The sequence below is a fragment of the Coptis chinensis genome, chromosome 9 (genome assembly GCF_015680905.1).
Source record: "Coptis chinensis isolate HL-2020 chromosome 9, ASM1568090v1, whole genome shotgun sequence".
Lineage (NCBI taxonomy): Eukaryota > Viridiplantae > Streptophyta > Magnoliopsida > Ranunculales > Ranunculaceae > Coptis > Coptis chinensis.
In genome coordinates this window covers 5401558-5424498 of record NC_141464.1, presented here as the reverse complement: position 1 = coordinate 5424498, position 22941 = coordinate 5401558, and the positions used below count along the sequence as shown (strand labels likewise).

Genomic DNA, 22941 nt, shown 5'->3' with positions numbered 1-22941 from the left:
TATGGAAAAGAATAATTGTATTGTTGGGTGTGCTAGTAATAAGTCCTTAGCTATCTATTTCATTTTCTTTCCACAAAAATTTCAAGGGTTAGCTAATACACAAAACCTTTTTCATTTCCATGATTTTGTTTCCATATAGAAAAGTCAGTTTTCTCTCAATGGGAAAACAAACGCCTTAAAAACTATGGAAAAGGTAGACCACTCTTATTTTCCTTTTATTTCCATATTGTTTCCATCATAACAAACACACTGGGAAAGAAATAATCATGTTTGTTTGCAAAAGCTATGGAAATAAATAATTGTATTGTTGGGTCATAGGCGTGTTAGTAGATCTATTTCCTTTCCTTTTATTTCAACAAAATTTTCAGGGGTTAGCTAAGGACACAAAATCTTTTCCATTTCCATGATTTTGTTTATATATGGAAAAACTCATTTCCTTTCCATGGGTAAACAAACGTCTTAAAAATTATGGAAAAGATGGACCACTCTTATTTTCCTTTCCTTTCCATAGTGTTTCCATCATAACAAACACACTCTAAATGAATATCGTGGTGTTCTTATTTCCCGTAGCTTCCTACGCTTACTTATGTTTTTTCTGTTTTGTTGACCAATATTAAATCATTTTAAGTTCAACCGGCTATACAATTGTCCAGTTAATATTTTTTGATCCTACCCCCTATGGGGCTGGACGTTAGCAATCCTCCAGAAAAATTGAAGAACAAAAGTTTTATTTGTGTTTCTTTACTTCTTTTTTATGGTTGGACTCTAATTTTATAGTGATGTTCTCCTAAAAGCCCATTTAATTCGATTCTAAACCCAACCAACCCGACCCAATCTAAATTCCAGCTCAGTAACTGAAAACGCCCAACAGAAGCCCAGCCCTTTGTTGACTTTGGTAATGATCTACTATACCCTCTTCAGTACAAAAAGGGTGGCAAAAATTAAAATTCAATTACATAAACTTGGCTCCACCCTGGTTCGAACCAGAGACCTTCAGTGTGTTAGATTGACGTGATAACCAACTACACCACGAAACCTTTTTGACATTCTACGTAGTCAATGGATGATGCCTCATCTTCTGTTAACTAAATTATCTTAATCTTAACTACTTTAAAAGTTCCAGTCAATGGATGATGCCTCAAATCTTCTGATATTAGGATATATCGGAGGGGCCAAAAAAAGATATATAATATCGATAAATTATCTTAATCTATAAAATATCTATATAACGATATTAAAATCGTTCCAAAATCGGTTAAAAGTCAAACTGTCCAACTAAGTCAAACGATATATAATATATTATTTATATCGCAAAATATCGGTTTTACTATATATCGGTTAAAAAATATCAAATTTTCGGAGCCGAAATTTCGGATTTTTCGAAGTCGGATGGCTGAAAAAACGATATATATCGGCGATTTTTCGAAAAATCGACCGATATTTTCGGCCTTGGCCTATGTTAGCACCGGCATCAGACTAGATCTTAGAAAGGATGCGCAAAAAGTTTTCCTGTGTAAAGTTGCTCGTAAGTTGAGCTCGAAATGAGTATTGATTACCATAAAAAAAAAAAAAAAATATTGGTTTAGATTAGAGAAAACATAATGTATGCAAACTCACCTTTTAGGTCAAATTTGATGTCCAAAATGGGTTTTGAATTCACGTCATATATTACTGTGATGCTAGCATACAGGTGAGTACTCATTTCATAATACTTTAGTACTTCTTAAAATTGCCCATCCACAGTTTGCTTATTTATAACTTCAAAAATTCTGCACGGAAATTTGCATTTGGTATTGATTGATCTCTTGGTCGGAAAATTTAAAAACGAACTATCTATCAAATTTTTCATCAGCACAAATATTCTTTTGTATAATAAGAAGTGTCTATCGAAATTATAAATATACAACACATGAGGAACTGTTGCACCGGGGGGGGGGGGGGGCAAATGAATTACAAAAATACCAAGACTACTTAAGTTATTAGGAGCCGTCCTTCTATATGTGGCTTGTTGAATCATCTCATCCATTCATGAAAATGGGTAGCCGGCCATGACAAACAAAAGCTCAAGCCATAGATGAGAGAAGGCAAATGCAAGCTTGGGACACCAACGTAGTATTTGAACTCTTTGAGAACCACTAACCATACTAATCCAGAATGACAGAAATACTCTGCAAATGAATGGGACATAAATCTATCTTACACGTTGTAGGATGAATTCACAACCTATATCCATGCAAATGCTTGGCCCATCTTCTAGCCATGTAAGGATCATGGTAATCCCAACTTTCAACACAACTAGTCCTTCCAACGATGCTCATCTCCGTTCCTCCTCCTCCACAGTCATTTAGGCTTTTATCATCTAGACTTACCTCAATTTCCCCTGTTCGCAGACATTCATCTCCCCCATTATCAACATAGCTGTAACTCACAGTAACAAGTTCACACTCATTCAAGTACAATTGAATTCTCCGTTCTTCCCCTCCCCTTAAGTCTCCCAGCCTGACCACCTCTCCGTCCTTTCCAATCCTCAAATGAGTATCTCTGATGACGCCTCCAAGAATTCGTGCAAGGAACTCTTCAAATTCATGCATACTTGTAAGTGACCCACCTGATGAGCCATAATCAAATCCCACATGAAAGTGATGGATCTCGGCAGGTACTTGTGAGTCATTGTCAACATAAGATCTTGTTGGGCTATCAGACAGATGCAGTATACTTGATTGAGGATTTTGGTGAGCACGATCTTCAAGTATCTTTATTCCTTTCTTCAGTCCTGGACCTGGGTCTGCATCACCCATGTAGAAGAGACGGTCTATGACTTGTAAAGCTGTTCGCTTGCCATGGCATGTCATACGCCTTAGTGGAAAGGCACGCGTGGCAGTGGATGAATGGGTGACTATTGCCAGACGGTCTATGGAGCGAAGCGAGAAAACCACTAAAGCCATGGACTGTTTGAGAAGCCTTAGGTGTGGTCCATTAGAACTGGCAACTAAGACTAGGTCTATTGCTTGTTGGTGTGCTAGTTTTACAGATAGATAAGCTCCTCCATTGTTACATAAATATGGATTCTGGCTATTTGGTGGCTCGTTGCAGGGTGTTAATGAAGAAGAGCTGGTAAACTGATGTAACGCCGAGATTCCACACGGATGATATGAAGTAGGCCTCATGACTTGCAAAGATGGGTGAACACATGGTGTGAAGCTTGGATGAGTAAGTGGGACACGGACAAGACTGAACTGAAGACGATTCAAATTGGGTGCATGGTCTGGTTCAATAGGGTCATCGTCGTCATAGCGGGCAGAGAGAAGGGAGGAACGCCTGTGAACCCGGAAAGTTGCAATGGAGTCATCAAGGATACGTAGGATGGGGTCCGATTGATTGCAGGGAAGCATGGTTGGGGGATTGAGATCACGGGGCAGTTTGGTCCAGTATGCTCTGCAAATAGGGCAGGTGACACTGCCATGGCGAACATTGGAAGATATGCAAGTAAAGTGGAACGTATGCGAACACTGGGCTGTGAATACAGCTTGGCCGGGGCTAGTTCCAGTGTTATAACTCAAACTCTCCAGACATATTGGGCACAAGCTCTGCATCAATAGCAAAAATGCATATATTCAAGATCAATAAACATTTAATTTGACTCATACTCGTGTGCAAAGTCGACATTCATATTTCAAAAGAAAGAATAAATACCAATAAACTACATGTGTGTCGACAACGATTTTGTTTCACTCCTGTGCTTGTTGGATAACTGGAGCTGGAGTCAATGGATGGGGAAAAGTGGAATTATGAAATTGATCAGATCGTATTAGGATCCTAAACTAAGTAGTTAGCTTTCTGCTCTTTGACAGCTCAGGCTTTTCAAAGTATTGGGTGTAAACTTAAAACATTTGCTACAATAGCCAATCCCACAAAACTCGAGAGGGTGAAGTAGGGGCTAGATTTAAGTACAGTGGTAATGTGGTATGTAACAGTTGAGTTAGTAGAAAAAGAGGCACTGGCCTTTTGAGTAGTAATGGGTGTTTAGTTAACAGATCTGTTGCATCCTTAAAACAATTAAAGATGCAAACTGTACAAGCGAAGCCCAAACCAAATGAGTGGCGCACATGAAGAGTTGTTTATTTTTTTCTCTTTCTTCGTATATATCAATACTATAACTCCAACTCAAAACAAAACAAAGAATATCAATGATTGATTGGAATACAGTAATACACAGAGAAACTTTCATTCCTTCCAATTAATTATAGCTCATGATCCCAGATCCACCAAACACATACCATTATAATTGAAAGAGAAGATTAAACTAAAAAAAAAGGATTACACTGTTAGTTAGTTTTACCTTGGCGAGGCTGGTGGATTCTGGGGAAACATTCTGTTGTTGTTTTCCAGATACCTGTCCCAAAAATGAAGTGAGTTGAAATGTAGTAACAAGAACAGAAGAGTAAAGAGACAAGTGATACATACATTGTTACTAGTTAGGACACGAGGATGATCATCATCATTAAGTTGGTGAGTCGTGGGAGAGAAAGAGCCAGTACAAGGACATGGCAATCTCAATCTCATCCTTCGAGCAGCTCTTCTCAACTTGGAACCTCCTCCCATAATTCCTCACTTGGGTCTTTCCAGTAGTAATAATTCAGAGACTGTATTTGTTTTTGTATGTGAAATTGTTGTGGGTGTTTCTTTGCAAGAAAAGGAAAGCACAGGCAGAGAGACAAAACTCTGATTTCTGCCACTTTCTTTTCCTTTCTTTCTTTGTGTTTTAGCTTTATTCTCTCATCCACTATTAGCCCCATCTTTAACTCCACTCTCTTTCTCTCTTTTTCAACTCTTCTTATTCCCCAGTTAATAATAATAATAAATATGGGCTCATCAGTTCAGTTAAATATTCCATGAGTGAAACTTCTCTTTCACCTTTACTTACTTTTTTTTTTTTTTTTTTTTTTTTTTTAATTTGAATTCGTTCGAGCATACAAGTTACTGAAGTTAGACCATAATCTCGTCTGTCATCGTTTGAACCATTGTCTGCCTTTTATCTTTTGAAATGTGAACTAGGAGACTGAGCCAACCAGTAAGGGTGCACTGTTTGCATGTTTGAATAGGCCTGATTTCGAGAATCTTTTCCTCTGCTCTAAATTTCTTTCGTTTGCTTTAAGCCAAAATATTCTACAACGAAACGGCCAAAATTGGGCCCAAAACCTGTTTTCACCCATTAACAGAGGTTTAGAGCATTTTTAATGGTGAGACATCTTGAATACCGAATACTAAATTTTTTAAAATTTGGTAAAATCTATCTTTAATGGTGAGACCTTTTGAATACCAAACCAAATACCAAATCTGTTTCAATTTGGTGTTTGTTTTGGTGCTGTATCACATGTACATAGCGATATTTCGAACACCGTTTGGGCAAAAACATTCATTTCTCGACAAAAACAAGCTTCTATTGTGGGTTTTTCTGTCGCGGTGTTCCGAAAGCAGTAGCTGTGTTGGGCTTTATTTGGTGCGGTTTTGGAAACATTGCGACGTACATTTAGTTCTCCATCTTTGATGTTTCCACTGAAATTGTTTGGTGTTTATTTGGTTTGGTGTTGGTTTGGTTAAAAAAAATTGGTGTTTCTCAGGTCACCAAAGAAACATAAAAAAAACACCAAACCAAATACTTCAGTTTGGTATTGTATCAAACGTACGACTTGTAGTGTTCAATAAGACTTGCAGTGTTCAATAAGCTGCGCGGTTTTTCAAACACTGTGTAGGCCTGTGGGCTTCTTTAGTGCGGTTTTCAGAAAGTAGCGTGGGTTTTCGAAACAACATGGGCTTTGAGCTAAACTGTACAACTGCAATATTTCAAAAGTCGTGCGGTGTTTCAAATACCGCGTGGGCTTTGGGCTAAACTGTGGGCTTTTTGGCGCAGTGTTTCAAAAGCTGCGTTGGTATTCTTGCGCGGTTTATCCAAAGCAGCGTAGTTTAGTATCGAATTTTTGATGTCTAGGCTGAAATTGTTTAGTGTTTATTTGGTTTGGTGTTTGTTTGGGAATTTTTTTTTGTGTTTTTCAAGTCTCACCATGCCATTAAAGATGCTCTTAGACTTTAGAGGTTATATATTTGTGTATGAGTCCAAATTGATACTACTACATACCCCAGTACCCCACTCCAATTTGTCCAAAGTGACCACCTTATTTATTTACAAAAGTTATGAACGAAAAAAATATGATGGAATGGGCAACCTACTCATTAATTTACATACGTTTTGAGCAATAAAACTATGGCACAAGTATGTTGTATGTGCTATACTGATCAATCTTCCATGCATGTTTTCGTGAATGGTGGTCTTACATCCCACAATTGTTTGGTACCCTCGGTGGTGTTCCACAATTTCATTTTCGCATAACTTTATTGAATTAAAAACTAATTTCTTGAGAAATTATTGTCCATTAATTTGCTACTTTAAGTCCATGTTTATGAAAATTCAATTAGATCATCAAGTAATTTTTTTTTCCAAGTAAAAAATGCGATTTGTATTTTATTTGTCTTGTTATTTGAGTGTCGTCTCTTAGTTGGATGTCGTTAGTTGCTGTTAATCATATCATCGTCATAGTGTATTGTTTGTTAGTGTTTTATATGAATCCAGATCAATATGAAAATGAAAACAATTATATAACAATCCAAATCAAAATGAAAATAATATAGATTTTGTTCAACCTCAACAAAATTTTAACATTATTCTACAAACAGATCGACAACAATAGTTGATAGTGCTTCTCTTCATTATTGTGTAATGTATATATATATATAGCATGATTCTATTTCTTTGTTCTTATAATAAGGATCAGCGAATCTATGAAATTCTAGTATAACTATTAATATAATATTATTGTTTGTAGGGGGTGTGCATGGGTATCTGATTATTGAAACCGAATTGGAATCGAAACCGTTTATAGTGGTTTTAGGTTTTAAAATGTTAGACCCGTTAAAAATGGGTCTTCAAGAACCGAACCGATAAAAAATCAAGTCTGTTCAAACCGAATAGTAAAAAACTGGTGGGTGTCCGAACCAAAATCGGAACCGATTATTATGATTTTGATATATAAAATTTATTATTATATTACACTAAATAAATGCAAACCTAAACATTATAATATAGAGGTAATATATAGTTTTTTTTAGGTGTAAAATTATACTAAATGTCTAAATATATAGGGGTAGCATAATAATAGATGTATATTATTAAATGCACGTTTTGTAACATTATATTGAACATGTATATTATAAATATTAATAATAATGTCAACAACTACACGTACGTATATTATGAATTAATTCATACATTGTATATATCTGTATATATATATTATAGCTCTCCCCTCATCAATTGAGGGAGAGTTTTGAGAGTGTCCACGTGTCCATAAGTAATTACGATATAGTAGGCGTTAAAACAGGAAAGTTAGCAATTCCAAATTCACGCCCTGCGCTTATTTACTTAAACAGAGACAAATAAGGAATTTTCGAACAAAACCACACTCCACGAAAACCTGAAAACCCAAAACTCTTTTCATCAATTGAGGGAGAGTTTTGAGAGTGTCCACGTGTCCATAAGTAATTACGATATAGTAGGCGTTAAAACAGGAAAGTTAGCAATTCCAAATTCACGCCCTGGCGTTTATTTACTTAAACAGAGACAAATAAGGAATTTTCGAACAAAACCACACTCCACGAAAACCTGAAAACCCGAAACTCTTTATTCTCAAATCTCAATCACTCGGTCTCCAACTCTCTATAGCCTGTGAAAAAAGAAAAAAAAAAGAGATCTACGCTGCCAACATCGCATCTGCCTCTTTCTCTCCCCCCATTCCCTCAAGAAGAAAAAAAAATGAATTTTTCAGAGCAAGATGTATTTGGAGAAGAAGAAGAGAACCATCATAAAGGGTGGGTTCATTGCAAATGTTCAGTGCGCTGAAGTATGGTGCCCAGGAGACTCTCTTCAAATCAGATATATACAAGATATAAAACCCCCCACAAAAAACCCCACGAATTCTCCCCTGGCAATCCGACTATGCTATCTTCACCATCTCTTTCAAGGTAATGAATCTCTAACTTTAACTTTTTTTTTTTTTATTATTAAATTTGTAGATAAATTGATGAACGCTAACATAAAAAGCTATACGAATCTCTAACTTTAACTTTTTTTTTTTTGCTATTATTAAATTTGTAGATAAATTGATGAACGCTAACATAAAAAGCTATGTGATTTCTGGGGGAGAGAAAGTGGGAGTAGCTTCTCTATCTAGAGTCCATCAGTGTTCTGGAAAAAATTACTTCTAAACTATCCTACATACTAATGTCGTTGGAGTTCAAGGATGAGTAGCAGCAGGAATGCAGCCGCCATGAGGACTTGGGATTTCAGTTCCTAGGTTTTGGACAAAAGTATCGTCTAAACCTGGAATGTATTGATGGTAATGACTTCCAGGTAGGTTGATGCTATGTCCCCCACCTCCCAAGTGTGGTGTAGGAAATTGTCCTCCAATACCGGAAGGGTTTGAGTGGTTAAGGCGGCATCTTTATTAGGATTGCTCTTATCATTTTATTCATGGTGGATTGAATTTCGCATGGATTTGTAGAAATAAACTGAGTCATGGAAAGAAAAATGGTAAGGACAAGAAAGAAAGAAATGAGAGAAGACTTCAGTTTGCAAGCCATTGTAAGAGAACTGAAAACTGATAGGACGAACAATAAGGAATGAGTGTAGCTATTACTTATTAGTTCGATTTTGAGTTGGGTGTGTTGTTTGACGGTGAGTTATGAAGTTATGAGTTATGACATTGATAATACATTAGTTTTTTATTTTTGGACGTTTGTTAGGTTTGTATTGATATTTTCTTACATTCTCTTCCTTTCTTGCATTCTGTCTTAACCAAATTTGTTTTGCAACTCATTTTACATGGACATTGGGCATGGACTTTGCTCTTATGTCCCTTCAAGCTATAACTAATGCATCACTTTGCTGAATATTTGAGAAAAGAAAAAGCAGGTCTGTGTTCTTCTGCTTCAATTTATTTATATATTTATTTATTCATTTTGAATAAGTATTGATGCTCGACTAAATGCATCACTTTGTTACAACAGATTCGGCACCATGGTTGTCAATGAAAAACTTTTGAAGTAGTCGACCCGCACGAAGGAAGACTGATGTATCATGTGAAAATAGAAACACGTAAGCTGATGAGGTATTTCCGACTTAACCAAGATATGTGTCATATACGGTTCATTTTTCTTTTTCCTGGATAGAAAAAATAAATAAATAAAACAATAAATAAACAAATGAAAGGGAGACAAGTCATTGCAAGATAAGTTTTGCTATTGACCAGCATGATTGTGTACTTCTTCGTCTCATTGAGATCCATCTCTCATTCTTTGCTTGCAGTGATGTCTTGGTTATCAGGTTAGGAAAAAGTACAAGGTAATTATATGGGCTGTTGGTGTTCTAGATAAGGTTGTATTGTGATGGCGCCGTAGAGTAGTGGGTTTACGAGGATACCGTCCAGAGTCAGAATGCATTGAAGAAAACGAAGATGAGGACATCACCAGGATTTCCAGGAAACAAAAAGTAGACACTAACTCTTCCGCTGTGTTACATTCGGTGCAATTTAAATTATATCCTTTACAAATATATACATGCATATATGCGTGAATATCATATATGCACATATATAGTTGGATGCTTGGAATACAGTTTGTACCTGTAAATCCCTTCATTACTTCTTTTCTCGACCTACTTCTTCATTTTCTAACGAAAATCTTTCACTTTACTGTTATAAGTAGAAAAAAAGAACAACTTAATCTTTGCAGAGGGGGCCTGCCACCTAAGAATTAGAACAAAATGTATATATCTATAAAACTCTGAACTGATTGAGCTGTTAATCAAGAATATGATTGATTTTGCTTTGAACTTCCTTGCCAATTACAAGATAGGAGTACTCTATGTTGATTCTCTTTTTCTTTTATCTGATATTTGCTTTCCAAATTATGTTCTGTTTTGCTAATCAACGCCAGTGCAAGCAATAGATGCTAACAGTTCATGGCATGATTTTAGCTTCAAATACATGGATATCTCCAAGTTTGGGTGGTGAGGGACCAGATGCACGGGAAGCACATAGCGCTGCACTTATTGGGAAACACCTATTTATATTTGGTGGCTGTGGAAAATCTCCAGATAATTCAAATGAAGTTTATTACAATGATCTTTACATATTAGATACAGGTAAGTTTATTTTTTTTTGAAGTTACTCTATAGATCAGTAAAGAATTGAAAGAGGAAGTAAATTCCCCCCTCCCCTATCCAAGATTCTTTTGGATAGGCACAACTGTTGTTTATTAGGAAGAATGTGCTAATATGAGTTGTATATATCACTGTTCATTTTTCAGATGCAGTGTAAGTGTTGTTTCTTTTGTATACTAATTTATGAAATTTTCTTTTTTAAAAGTCAATATGGTTGAGTCTCCTAATGCTCGCCAGCAATACAGACGCATACTTGAAGGCTATCGCCAGCCTAAGGTAAACTACGCCATTTACAGCTGTACGTAGACCAAGTTAAAATTTAAACAAATGAAAGGGAGACAAGTCATTGCAAGATAAGTTTTGGTATTCACCAATGATGATTGTTGAGTGTTTCTCGATTTACCCACCAGAAATATTTTTGTAATGCTTGGTGAAATTAAAATGACATGTAAAGTTTCATGGATCTCACGGTTCTTCCTTTTCGAATTTTGCGGGGGTCAAATGCTAACATTAGTTGAATATATGGTGCTTCAGTATCGTGTGTATTTTTTCCAACTCCCCGTCAGTATCGGTTCTTCTTAAACAAAGAATACAGAAGCCTTTTTTCATCACTAACCACAGGGTTGTACCTCACTTTCAAACTTACGTCAGTTGTTCAAAAGGTACAATTATTTATTTTGTTTTGAAGACCCATGTAGGACTTTATGGTAAAGCCAAATACTAATTTAGTAGGTTTGATTTGTCATGGCAGGTCCAATCCTTTTTCACTGCGTTGAAAGCATTGTCACACAAAGAGGTTCATTATGGGTCTTATGCCACTTCGATCAGTCGACTTCCTAGCTTGCATAGATTGTGGCTCCTAATGAAAACAATTTTCCCTTTCAAATGTCGTTAGTTAGAATTTCAAATTGTGAGGTTATAAGATTTTTCTTCTAATTCTTTCCCTGTGGCATTGTCTTATATTTGCCTTGAAGTAACTAATTAGAACATTCTTTTTTTGTAAAATGGTTGTAGTTTTACTTTTCATATATATGTAGTAGATTAAGTTGACATATTCTCTAATTTTCTTTTTGTTGCTTATGCAGTTATTAGTGGACACTCAACTATTCTCTGCTCTATCAGACTCCCATCTATCCTTTAATGAGCACGAGCAGTTCTAACTTAAACACACCTTATTTATATAGTCCTGGAAAGTTTTAAGGTAAACCTGATTGGTTTTGACTAGAATAACCAAATAAGCTATTTCAAGGTCCGTGTCAGTCCGGTGTCCAGGGTACTTCCTCGAGGTGAACTCTCTGCGTCTGAATACAGGGATGCACCACCACAAGAAATAGTTGAAGCTGGGATATAATATCCAAATACCTGATAATTGCTATCTGTGCTATCAGATTCTTCAGAGCAAGAATCATAATGTCTTCCATTGTCAAAAGCCCAGTATCTCTGCAATAGAAGTGCAAATTGCACAGTTAGAAAGCAAAATAAAAGTATAAAAAAAATATGGAGGAACAGTTAAAAGCGAGTAATACATATTGGATATAAAATTTTCACAATGTATCTATGCGAGTATCCTACTTCCTTTTTTCCTTGAACCAGTGAGTGCAACTTAGAGCTAACATGTCCATATTTTGGTATTGAAAGAATGTATGTACTACAGCCAGCAGAATTTACTGAAGATCTACATTGTGATTGCTCCAAGCTATTACAAATGCCTTTAACCATATCTTTGGGCATCACTACCGTATAGGTAACAACATCAAAATCTGCAACCTACCAAAAGAACAGATTTCCCTCAACTTAGAGCGTTTTCATGTAAAAGCGCTAACAGAAATCATATCGAATACATAATTACCACTTCACACTGAACTTTTTGTAAAGGTTCTTACATTTAAATCTTTAGATCTGGCTTTCTTTGAGAGGTAACGAATACACAAACAAATTCTTCAGCAGTATCGTTTCTCAACAACATCTGACGGGGAGAAGAGATCGATACCAGTCAATCCCAAGACTTGGCAGATCTAGAGACGAGGAAAGGAGAAAAAGTTAGAAAAGACTTCAATTAATCACTGGAAGATTTTTAACATATATAAAAATGAGGTTAAATGGACCGTTTTGGCAATTTAGATTTCTCATTCTTCATTCCTTATAAGGTTGTGGTTAAGGTAATGAGATATTCAAGCTAAAAACTGGAACAATACAAAGTTAGAGTAAGAAAATCATTTCTTTTCCTCAATTTAGTCTTATATAAAACATTGAAACCCATCGAACTCAAAGTACTGAAGTTTATAACAAGTCAAAGAGTAGACTATACAAGCCATAGACAGAATAGCAAGGAGGATATTGTTATTCGACACCATATTTATGGTCGTCTAAGATGAGTCAATAAATAATGGGAGGCTGATCATTGACACCGTTGGGATTGAGGAATACATGTTGTCTCTATATAGTATCAATAGCAACAATCTCATGAATCTCATGAACCGCAATTCTGAGGCTGCTGATCGAACAGGGGACGATGTGCATCTGCAGAAGTCCCAAATGGTTTTTGTACCATAAGTCATACAAATGATTAGGCTCCTAACCCTTTGCCTCCTTTACTTTTAGCCTTCATCCCAGTTTTAAGGGATTATGGAAATATATAATCAATTTTGTAATTATATAATTTATATAAATGTACTAAGTTTGTAGCCCCTCCACTTTTTGGCAGTTGCTTACAAGTCCTTTGTTATAAGAAACTATATCTTTTAATTCAGTTATCATACATCATCAAATAAGGACTAATTTATTGCCATGGAAAAGCATACAAGGCTTATTCAGGATGTGTATTTTGTGCATTGCATACAGATGATCATAATGATAAATTTATAGACTTCCAACATTTTTGTTTGTTGCAAATATAACTGCATACCCTGTCCAGGTGTTACATGAAAGTAGATTTGTTCTCAGTAGCCCAATATCATTCTCTCATAACTAGATTGAAGCAATACTACGTGAGAGCTATTTCAACTTAAGGTTACTTCAGCATCTCTTTCTCCTAGCTTATATACTGTCAATTCAATTGTTTTACAACGCTTGATTGGATATTGATAAGGGAATACTAGCCTATTAAACAGAAGACATTAATGTGTACACTAATTAGAAACCTAAAAACTAATCCTAACAGACCAGCAAATTTGAAAGTTGAAGCCAGAATTCGACATCAAGCACAAATATTGGTTTAAGGTGAAAATATTAACAATTGAAAGAAAACAGTTTGTCACTAATTGGTGTACACTACGAAGTTACAACTTCAAATACGAAGAAAAAACATCTGAATTTATAGCGGAAGCATTCAGTGAAGGTCAACCATACCATCGTGAAATAAACATGCAGAAGATAATATCAACCAAAACTATAAATCATATATATAAAAGCAACCATTCATATAATTTCGGACAACCGGAGGTAGCCAGTACATATCTACACAACTGTAATATTTTAATGAAATAACTTCAGTTACTACAATTCACTTTATGCTCAGTGCAATTGATATATATATATAGTTAAACAGGGAAAAACATATGACTAGGCTATCACATTCCATCTCTCTATTTAACACTATTTTCCATGAACACAGGGTCATGTCAGCATTTGAACACCTTGCAAACCATCAACCACAGTATAACAATGACGATAAGGACAACCCCTCCCACCATCAATTTCATTTGAAGGTTCTCCAACCACATCTTTCGCCGAAGTTGCCTGCCCTGCCTCTGGAAGCTATTAGCCTAGAGACCAAGACAGAGAACCCAAAATAATTAAACACATCATATCACCCATGTAAAACTCTCCAATCCTAAGAAATTCTAGGTATGGACAACCAAAAACACAATAGGGTATGACTCACAATTTCAAGAAATAGTTTATTCGGTTAAAAGTATGTCAACTGCTTCAACAATAGAAATAGCAATGCACTTGGTTGATGGTGAAAACAACAACGGGCATGCAGTGCAAAAGGCTCAGTTTCACATTTGGGAGCCAGAGCTTGAGTACATGAACAAGGCCGAGACAAAGAACTCAGTTATACTTAGTGAACAATGCAACATGGAGTCGGTCAATATACTATCTGATCCGGTCCCTCCCACTCATGCAAAGCACATCCTGCCTTTTGACGATGATATTGTTGAAGCCATTGAGATAGTATTGGAGAATTCAAATGAACCTAAATACCTCCCCTTCAGTGTTAACAAACTCAATTACCCCAGCTTTATGCAAAGAAGTCCTTGCATGAATTGTGTCCCTTTTGGCAAACTTCGGGGTATCCTTGGAATTATATCTCCTATCTACATCAGTTTTTGGTAGTTCCTGCAGTGGAGGGAATATATCCATATATCCTAATGCAGCCTCTCCTTTACTGTCGGGCTCGACGACAACGACACGCGACAAATTGGTAAACCACCGTCCTTATACGTACTGTCACGTGCTGCCTGATAAGCTGCTACACTTTCAGTCTTGATGGTTGAGGGCAAACCATCATTAGTAGTAAGTCCATCATCTGTAGTCTGTAGCTCAACTTCCTTAAGGCTCATATCATCAGATTAGATGTGAGATGATATAAAATCTCCGAACTTAATTTTCTATAACACTGCTAACATATTTAGTGCTTTCTATGACACGAAACAATGTCCCTGCTACTGAAATCAGCAGTAACTTTTAATTAGAGCAATAAAAAAATGCTTAAAAGTTCTGAAACCTCAAATGCATATGATTGAACTTGAAACAAAATAAGATCAAACCTCAAATACTCTATTTTCAAGTGAACCAAATCAGCAGTTCTGGCGATGTCGAGATATCACCTTTACGACATGTAATCTCTAAATTTAGCATAATCAAGAATATATGAACAATTAAATGAAAGAATAAGAAGTAAATGGAAATAACTTACCTTTGAGTTGGTTGGAGAAAATGTTTGAGATAGGTTTCGGTGATCAATGTACTACTCTCTCAATTTACGTCTAAATAACAGGTCTGAAATTGTACACACACAATATGGACTAGAAACTTGGATCAACAAAATAGTGTTACAAAGTCTTTAAATTAACAGATAAAATAAGATCTTGCAACAGCTGTTAATTAAATCATTATTTCCTTCTACACAAGGGCATGAAGGAGAGTTAAGGTCTTCTACTACTCTATACTGACTATTGACCATAACCTCCGGTAGAGTGGAAAAGTGGCAGTGTTGCACTATGATTGGATATCAATAAAGGAATACTACCCTATTAAACATAAGACATTAATGTGTACACTAATTAGAAACCTAAAAACCCAAACTAACATACGAGCAAATTTTAAAGTTGAAGCCAGAAAAATGATTAATGCAACAACTTTTTAGTTATTATTACCTACCATATCTAGGAAAGCTAAGACCTAATAAACTAAGATACTTCTAAGGTAGCTTTACCAATAAAGGAGACTTAGTTGCCACAGTTGGTGTAGGTAGTGGCCTAAAATAGGAACTTTTGCCCACGTTCAACGGCTTCACTATTGGAGGTGTCTTAGATACTGAGGCAGTGTTGCACTATGATTACTCTAGGGATCCCTTAAACTAACATAGTCCAGTCCAAGATTTTAGATTATATTATTCTAGAAGACAACACAACATATGAAGTATGTAACTTGGTCCTGGGCATCTCTAGAAATTATGAATAGGTAGACTAGCCATCTCTTTTTAGAACTATCTATATTGGTTTTGTAATAAGCCTAAACATACACAACATATGTTGTACGTTGATAAGGTTAGAGAACTAAGAAGCAAGGATGAAAATTTCATAAATGAATGTCAAATGCAATTGGATGAGTATTGTCAGAACATTGGGTACACTGGAGGATACACCTAAAGCTTGCCCACGTTCGACGGCTTCACTATTTGAAGTGATGTAAAAATACTAGAGTTAGTGGACACAACTTCAATAAAGGATGTTTTGGCACATATATTGTGGCTTCGCCACGGGAGGCTTCATGGGCACCTGAGGTGGTGTCACTATAGCATACTTCAGTACATGCATGAGGCAACATGACGATGACAATGGGTTGCTTTGGCACATAGAGTTCATGTCAGAATGAAGTGAAAGAGCAACATAAAAAATAAAAACATGATCATATATTAATTAAACTATAAACAAAGCAAAAAATATATGTGATAAAACAAAATTACCTATCAACAACTTCTTCTTCATCTTTTTTTAGTCTTCACATTCCGACCACTACAACTTCTTTCATCATAAAGTTCTTCAATGTTTTTTGTTTTAAAATGATGAAGTTCTTCCTTCCTAATAACTTCAACCAAAAAATTCACACACTACAGAAAACTGATTCAATCAAAATTCTTATCATAATAATTTTGTATGTTCTCCACTCGAACTTTTTTGGAAAACAACATTATAGTAGGAAAGCTAACACAGTCACTTTAAGAAAAAAAAATTAGTAATGTTATAACTAAAATTATTCAAATTATAAAATTAGATTTAAAAAAAAAATACATACTCATTCAATAGAACCAACTTTTGAGTTTCACTATTTATATATCGATTACTGTCACCGCGTTTTAATCAGATATTCAAAATAATCAAACACATAAATCCTTTCTCTGTTATCAAAAGCATACTTATTTGCCACCCAGATATCTTTTGGACAATTAAAAAAACATCATAAATTTACAAGCACAATCCCTACAAAACAAAAAAAATCGAGACAAATACATTACTAAAAAATAAAAATTTACTTCAGTATAAACTTTGATAAAAATAAACAGATAAAACAAAAAAAAAATCAACTTACTCTTCCATTGAGAAAAATATTCCAAGAATACCTATAAAACAATAAAAAAAAAAATACATAAAATCAACTTACTCTTCATTCTATACATATGCATTTATATTAATCAAGCATAACTAGAGAGATACTTATTGCCATAACCAAATATACTACTTTATCAGAAATGGAATGATAATTACGTGTATGACTTTCTGTAGTACAATATATGTTGTAAAAGTTTAGACTTATTATGAATACTATATTTTAAACAATTATAGTTCAATGCATGCGTAATTCAGATTAACCCATGGCCAAAAGGACATACATTTGGAATCATGAAACTAACTATACGTCTATATGTCTGCTGCTAGAATTAGAAATGAATTTTAGCTAACATGCATGCTTAATAAAGAAGAATATCAGTAAGCCCATGTGAGACTAAATACTTGATATATACACCATAATGATAAGTTAATTAAATTTGCATTTTTAGCTATTTTGGCGTGGTTTATCCAAAACAGCGTAATTTGGTGTCGAATTTTTGATGTCTGGGCTGAAGTTGTTTGGTGTTTAATTGTTTGGTAAAAAAATTTGGTTTTTTTCAAATCTTACCATTAAAGATGCTCTCAGGTAGGTGTTAAGAATACCATTATGAGATGGAAGAGTTTAAAACTTTAAATAATTGAATCTGAGGTTGAGGGTCCTAAACATAAACAAAAGTACTTCATGGGTTAGTATGATGTTAGAAAAGATTGTTTCCATTGCAACGACCATAATTTTGTAGTAATTCCCACATAGTCTCAGGGGAATTGATATTCTTAACAACGAATAAAGAATATACATATTTTGGAGCTTAATAGGTTACAAGGGGCAATTTAACGCTCCCAACCACATAAGTGGAACTTTTAACGTTGATTCGGTTGATTACTATTTAAAATTATATTCGTATGATTGGGAATGCCTAGCTATTCAACTAGGTGCAATATGATCTTCGTCTAATTTGGCATTCTCAAAAAAACTTCGATCAAATGCCTATTATTAAAAAAAAAACACAAAAAAGTTGAAGGGATTCTTTATTTTTATGGTGAGTGGGGTTTTCACGTTACAAGATCAATATAATATTTATATGTCATAACTCTGCATAGTTGCAAATATTTTTCAAGATAATATATAATATATAACGGCACCCGTTCGTAGGACGGGTTCGAAAACTAGTTAACTAATAAACGTGCATATATATGATAATATTTATATAAGTGCACGTGTTTAATATATTACACGTGTGTACATGTATATATATAATATTGAATGAGTGCAATGCTAACAATTGTAGTACATATACTTATTCTGCATGTTAAAATTTAGTGTGTGATATATATTTATATAGGTCGTATGTATGTACGTATAATATAATGTACACGTGTTTGATTTGAAATGTAACTTAATACACACACATACAATTTATGGGATGTATTTAAAGTTTTTAGAATACTTTCAAAGATTATTGAATTTAGGACCATCATAAATGTTATTTTCGCACTAAAAACCAAATTTTATATAAGTTACGTAATTAAAAACAAAATTTTAATAATAATAATAATATATGTATAATCCGAGAAGGAATCGGAACCAACTTAATTAATGGGTATGGTTTCGGGTTTTCTAAATATAAAAAAAAACCCGAAAGAACCGAACTTGGTATGAACCGTTAAAAATAGAACCAAACCTAAAAGCAATAAGAACCAAACCGGAACCGACCCATGAACACCCTGTTTGACATGTGAATACACTTTTAGTCATTTAAATCTGCACGGTTTTTTTTTTTTTTTTCCATTTCTAAAAAACAAAGAAATGGAGAACCAAAAATAAGGAGAAAGAGACCAAGGCAAGGCAGATTCAAGCACGCCAGCTAGAGAGTATGATGTTGAAGAGGTCGAAGAAATGGTACGAAGCAAGTTCGGAGAAGGATCCTTAGAAAAGCTCTTGAGGAAGAGAATGCTGCAAATACATGAGGAACTACAAGTGGGGGAACCTTCTGATCCAGGCCAAGGAAGTGATGGGAACTCACAAATTGGGGAGGAGCACGAACCACCAGAAGATGGTTCAGGGTGTGACAAGGCGGTAGAGACTAGAAATGAACAAATTGAACCCGAAGAAGCTATAAAAACCTCATCTTGGGTTGACATTCTTGGTAGGAGCTCAGTGGGGAAGAAGAACTTGAGCTATATAAAGCCAACAATGGTAGATGGGAAAGCTGTTATCCATGTCGAGTCCAATCAATATGAGCATGTTAAAAAGAAATATGAGAACTTAGTGGCGGGCAGCTTTGTGGGGAAGAAACTTGGATTCCTCTATGTCAAGCAGATGGTTACATGAACATGGAGGTTGAAAAACATGTTTATTATGAAAACCTATGGGGAAAACATGTTCATTTTCGAATTCAAGACGGAAGAGGATTGAGACTCAGTATTGGACAAAGGGAGTTTCCATATTGCAAGTCAACTGTTTGTAGTGAGGCCATTGGAAGCTATTTGTGGAGGCTGATGCCAAGGAACTTAAAACCATCCCAATATGGATTATAATGAAAAATTTCCCATTGGAAATGTGGGATTCAGAAGGCTTCAACAAGGTGGCTAGTGCAATAGGCATACCAATGTTCACTGACAAACCATCGGAGGAAATGACCAGAACAACATATGCGAGGATTTGTGTAGAGGTAGATGTGGATTGCAAGTTCCAAAAAGAAATCCCAGTAGTAGTAGACCAAGTGCGGGCATTTAACATCCCAGTTGAGTATAATTGGAAACCACCACTATGTTCGGGATGCAAGGTATTCGGGCACAATGATGCAAAGTGCCCAAAGATGGCTAGGGAACTCAAGGAAACATCGCAAGTATGGCTGAAGAGAAAAGAGCAACAGAGTGGAAGGGTAATCAGGGTGCGCAGAGCAGTGGTGAGCAAGGAACTGGTACTGAGACAGAGGTAGTGTAAGAGATAGGAATAGAGGTAGTACAAGAGGAAGAAACAGGGAATGGAACTGAACAGGGGATTAGAGGTGGGGATGGCTGGGAATCACCGAGTCGAAGCCACAAAGTCAGAGCCAGAATAGAACACAGGATGCCTGATGCCGGAACTGGGAACAGAAACAGTTTAGGGAAAGGGGTTACAGAGGCAGAGGCAACAAATGAACAGAGTGGGCAAAGGAAAGAAAACTGTATGGGGAAAGACCAAGGTAGTGCACGAACATAGGGTACAAACCCAAGAGAAGGGCAAACAGTACAAGTTGCAACAAAGACAAAGCTCACAATTAGTCAGGGGAGTACACAAAAGATGGGCTTGAAGGATCAGTCCAAGAGTAGTCAGGGAACCACAAATCGAGTTAAATAATGAATACGGCCTGTTGGAACATGAGGGGGTTCAACATGGGGGTTCAAGCACATGGAAGTGAAGGAGTTAATAAGGAAGTATGACATCAGTCTCTTTGGGTTATTGGATACCAGAGTGAAGCAACAGAACATGGATGAAATAAGAAACAAGGTGTTCCCAGGATGGGATATAGTGCATAATTACGGCCTGAATGACGCGGGCAAGATATGGATATGTTATGATCCAACTATGTGTACAGTAATAAATATTAAGAGGGAGGTACAGTACATAAGTCTCGACTTAGCAATGAACAATGGGAAAACTTTGGTGATTAATGTGTTGTATGCGAGTACTGATTACAGAGAGAGGAGAAGAGTGTGGAATGATTTGATAGACATGTCTAATAGCGTACAAGTGTCGTGGATGGTACTAGGGGATTTTAACTCCATAATGAACTCACAAGAGAAGGTGGGAGGGAATGCTGTAAGGCCAAACCAGTTTGCTGATTTACTTGAATGCACATCCATAGCTGGATTGGTGGACCTAAGGTTCAGGGGTAACTACCTCATGTGGAACAATAAACAAGACCATAGGATATGGTGTAAATTGGATAGGGTTATGGTGAATGTCGAATGGGTGGAGGAATACAATGATTATGAGGCTGATTTCATGAACCCAAGGGCGACATCAGACCATTCTTCTATGGTAGTATACTCTCTAGAACAGAAGAACAAGAAGAAAAGATCTTTCTGGTACTTCAACTTCTGGTCTAAGGAAGAGGGATATATGGAGGTCATACAAAGAGCATGGGCAACACCAGTAGTAGGGAACCCAATGTACATACTTATGAAAAAACTGAAAGTTACGAAGGGGGCACTAATAGAGTGGAATAAAGATAGAGTGGGTAATGTAATAAATAGACTAGAGAAGGAGAAAAAGAGAATGGAAGAGGTATAGGACAAGCTGCAATAGACGCCACTTGATGAACAGTTAGTACAAGAAGAAAGGGAGGCAATTACTGGGTATGTGAGGGCAGTGTTGCATGATGAAGCATTCCAAAAACAAAAATCACGAGATCAAGTAATTGTGTTAGGGGATGACAACACCACCTATTTCTTCAAGTCGATTCAGACAAGAAGAATGATGAACAAAATCACGTGTCTCAGGGATACTAATGACAAGGTGTTAGAGGAAGCTGATGAGATAGGCAGAGAATGTGTAGAGTACTATAGGAACCTCTATAGTCCAGAAAGACTCAATTTGCTGGATTTCTCTTTCTTTGAAAGTCTACCGGAAAGGAATCAGATTGACATGGCTATGAAAGAAGACTTAGAGGCAATGGTCACGAGAGATGAGATTGTGGAAGCTGTATCAAGGATTGATAGTGACAGAGCACCAGGTGGGGATGGGTTTGGCGCACACTTCTTCAAAACTGTGTGGAGAATAGTCGGTGATGATTTTGTAAGAGCAATAAAAAATTTCTTTGTGTCAGGGAGGCTATTGAGTGAGGTAAACTCTACTTGTGTGACTCTAGTGTCCAAGAATCTCAGCCCTGTATCCCTGAGCGACTACAGGCCCATAGCATGCTGCAGCATGGTATACAAATGCATAACTAAGATCATGACGGCCAGAATGAAGCATATTATGCCTTTGATAGTGTCACCATGACAGTCGGCGTTTATATCGGAAAGAAGCATACAAGATAATATCTTGTTGTCACATGAACTATTACACAACTACCACAGAGATGCGCAACCACCTAGGATGGCAGCAAAGATTGATATGAGAAAAACATATGATTCGGTGCGGTGGGAAGCAGTGGAATTTGCCCTCAAGAGGGTGGGATTGCCTACTAAATTTGTGGCGTGGATAATGGCATGTATACAGGATGCACACTACTCCATTATGATTAAGGGAGCTCCTCATGGGTATTTCAAAGGGAAGAGAGGCATAAGACAAGGTGACCACCTGTCACCGTACCTATTTGTGCTTGTTATGGAGATGTTTTCGGACCTTATGTTGCAAAGTGCTAGAGTGGGAGACTACAAGCTATACCATAGATGTCGCGATCCAGTAATAATTCACTTGTCATTCGCGGATGGCCTTATTGCATTCATGCACGGAGATGTGATGACAGCCATGACACTAAGGGATACTCTGAACTCATTCAGCGCATGCACAAGACTGGAAGCAAATTTGCAGAAGAGTCAACTATTTTGCACTGGGATGGATACAAGGCTATGTAAGGCAGCAAGGCAGGCCATTCAGTTTACCCAAGGTACACTCCCAGTAAAGTACTTAGGGCTCCCACTCATCACTACCAGGCTGACTTATATAGACTGTATGCCACTTTTGGCAAACGTAACTCGAAGAATTCAGAGTTGGAAGGGGAAGTTCCTATCTTATGCAAGACGGCTACAACTTCTCAAGTCTGTCATCAACAACTTGAGTATATTCTGGTTGGCAGCATTCATTCTACCACAGAGAGTTATTGATGAGCTCAACAGAAT

The 22941-nt window shown here is 36.3% G+C and overlaps 1 protein-coding gene and 2 long non-coding RNA genes across 4 annotated transcripts; 2 read left to right on the top strand and 1 right to left on the bottom strand.

Annotated features, from left to right (window-relative positions):
- Window positions 1–1841: 1841 nt before the first annotated feature.
- Window positions 1842–4830, bottom strand: LOC147474525 (E3 ubiquitin-protein ligase WAV3-like). Its single transcript, XM_086584053.1, has 3 exons — window positions 4465–4830; window positions 4340–4393; window positions 1842–3587 (listed from the first exon to the last, which is right to left on the bottom strand). The coding sequence occupies exons 1-3, from the start codon at window positions 4600–4602 to the stop codon at window positions 2217–2219; spliced, it is 1563 nt and encodes a 520-aa protein (XP_086440179.1). The 5' UTR covers window positions 4603–4830; the 3' UTR covers window positions 1842–2216.
- A 2830-nt stretch (window positions 4831–7660) lies between these two features.
- Window positions 7661–9241, top strand: LOC147474524 (uncharacterized). Of its 2 annotated transcripts, none has more exons than XR_015208478.1 (3): window positions 7661–8076; window positions 8210–9025; window positions 9121–9241. It is a non-coding gene; the product is annotated as an uncharacterized LOC147474524 (long non-coding RNA). The 2 variants fall into 2 exon arrangements; XR_015208479.1 differs by having other exon boundaries at window positions 8128–9025.
- A 192-nt stretch (window positions 9242–9433) lies between these two features.
- LOC147474523 (uncharacterized) lies at window positions 9434–10569 on the top strand. The gene is made up of 3 exons (XR_015209423.1): window positions 9434–9601; window positions 10088–10255; window positions 10479–10569. It is a non-coding gene; the product is annotated as an uncharacterized LOC147474523 (long non-coding RNA).
- The last annotated feature ends 12372 nt before the right edge of the window (window positions 10570–22941 follow it).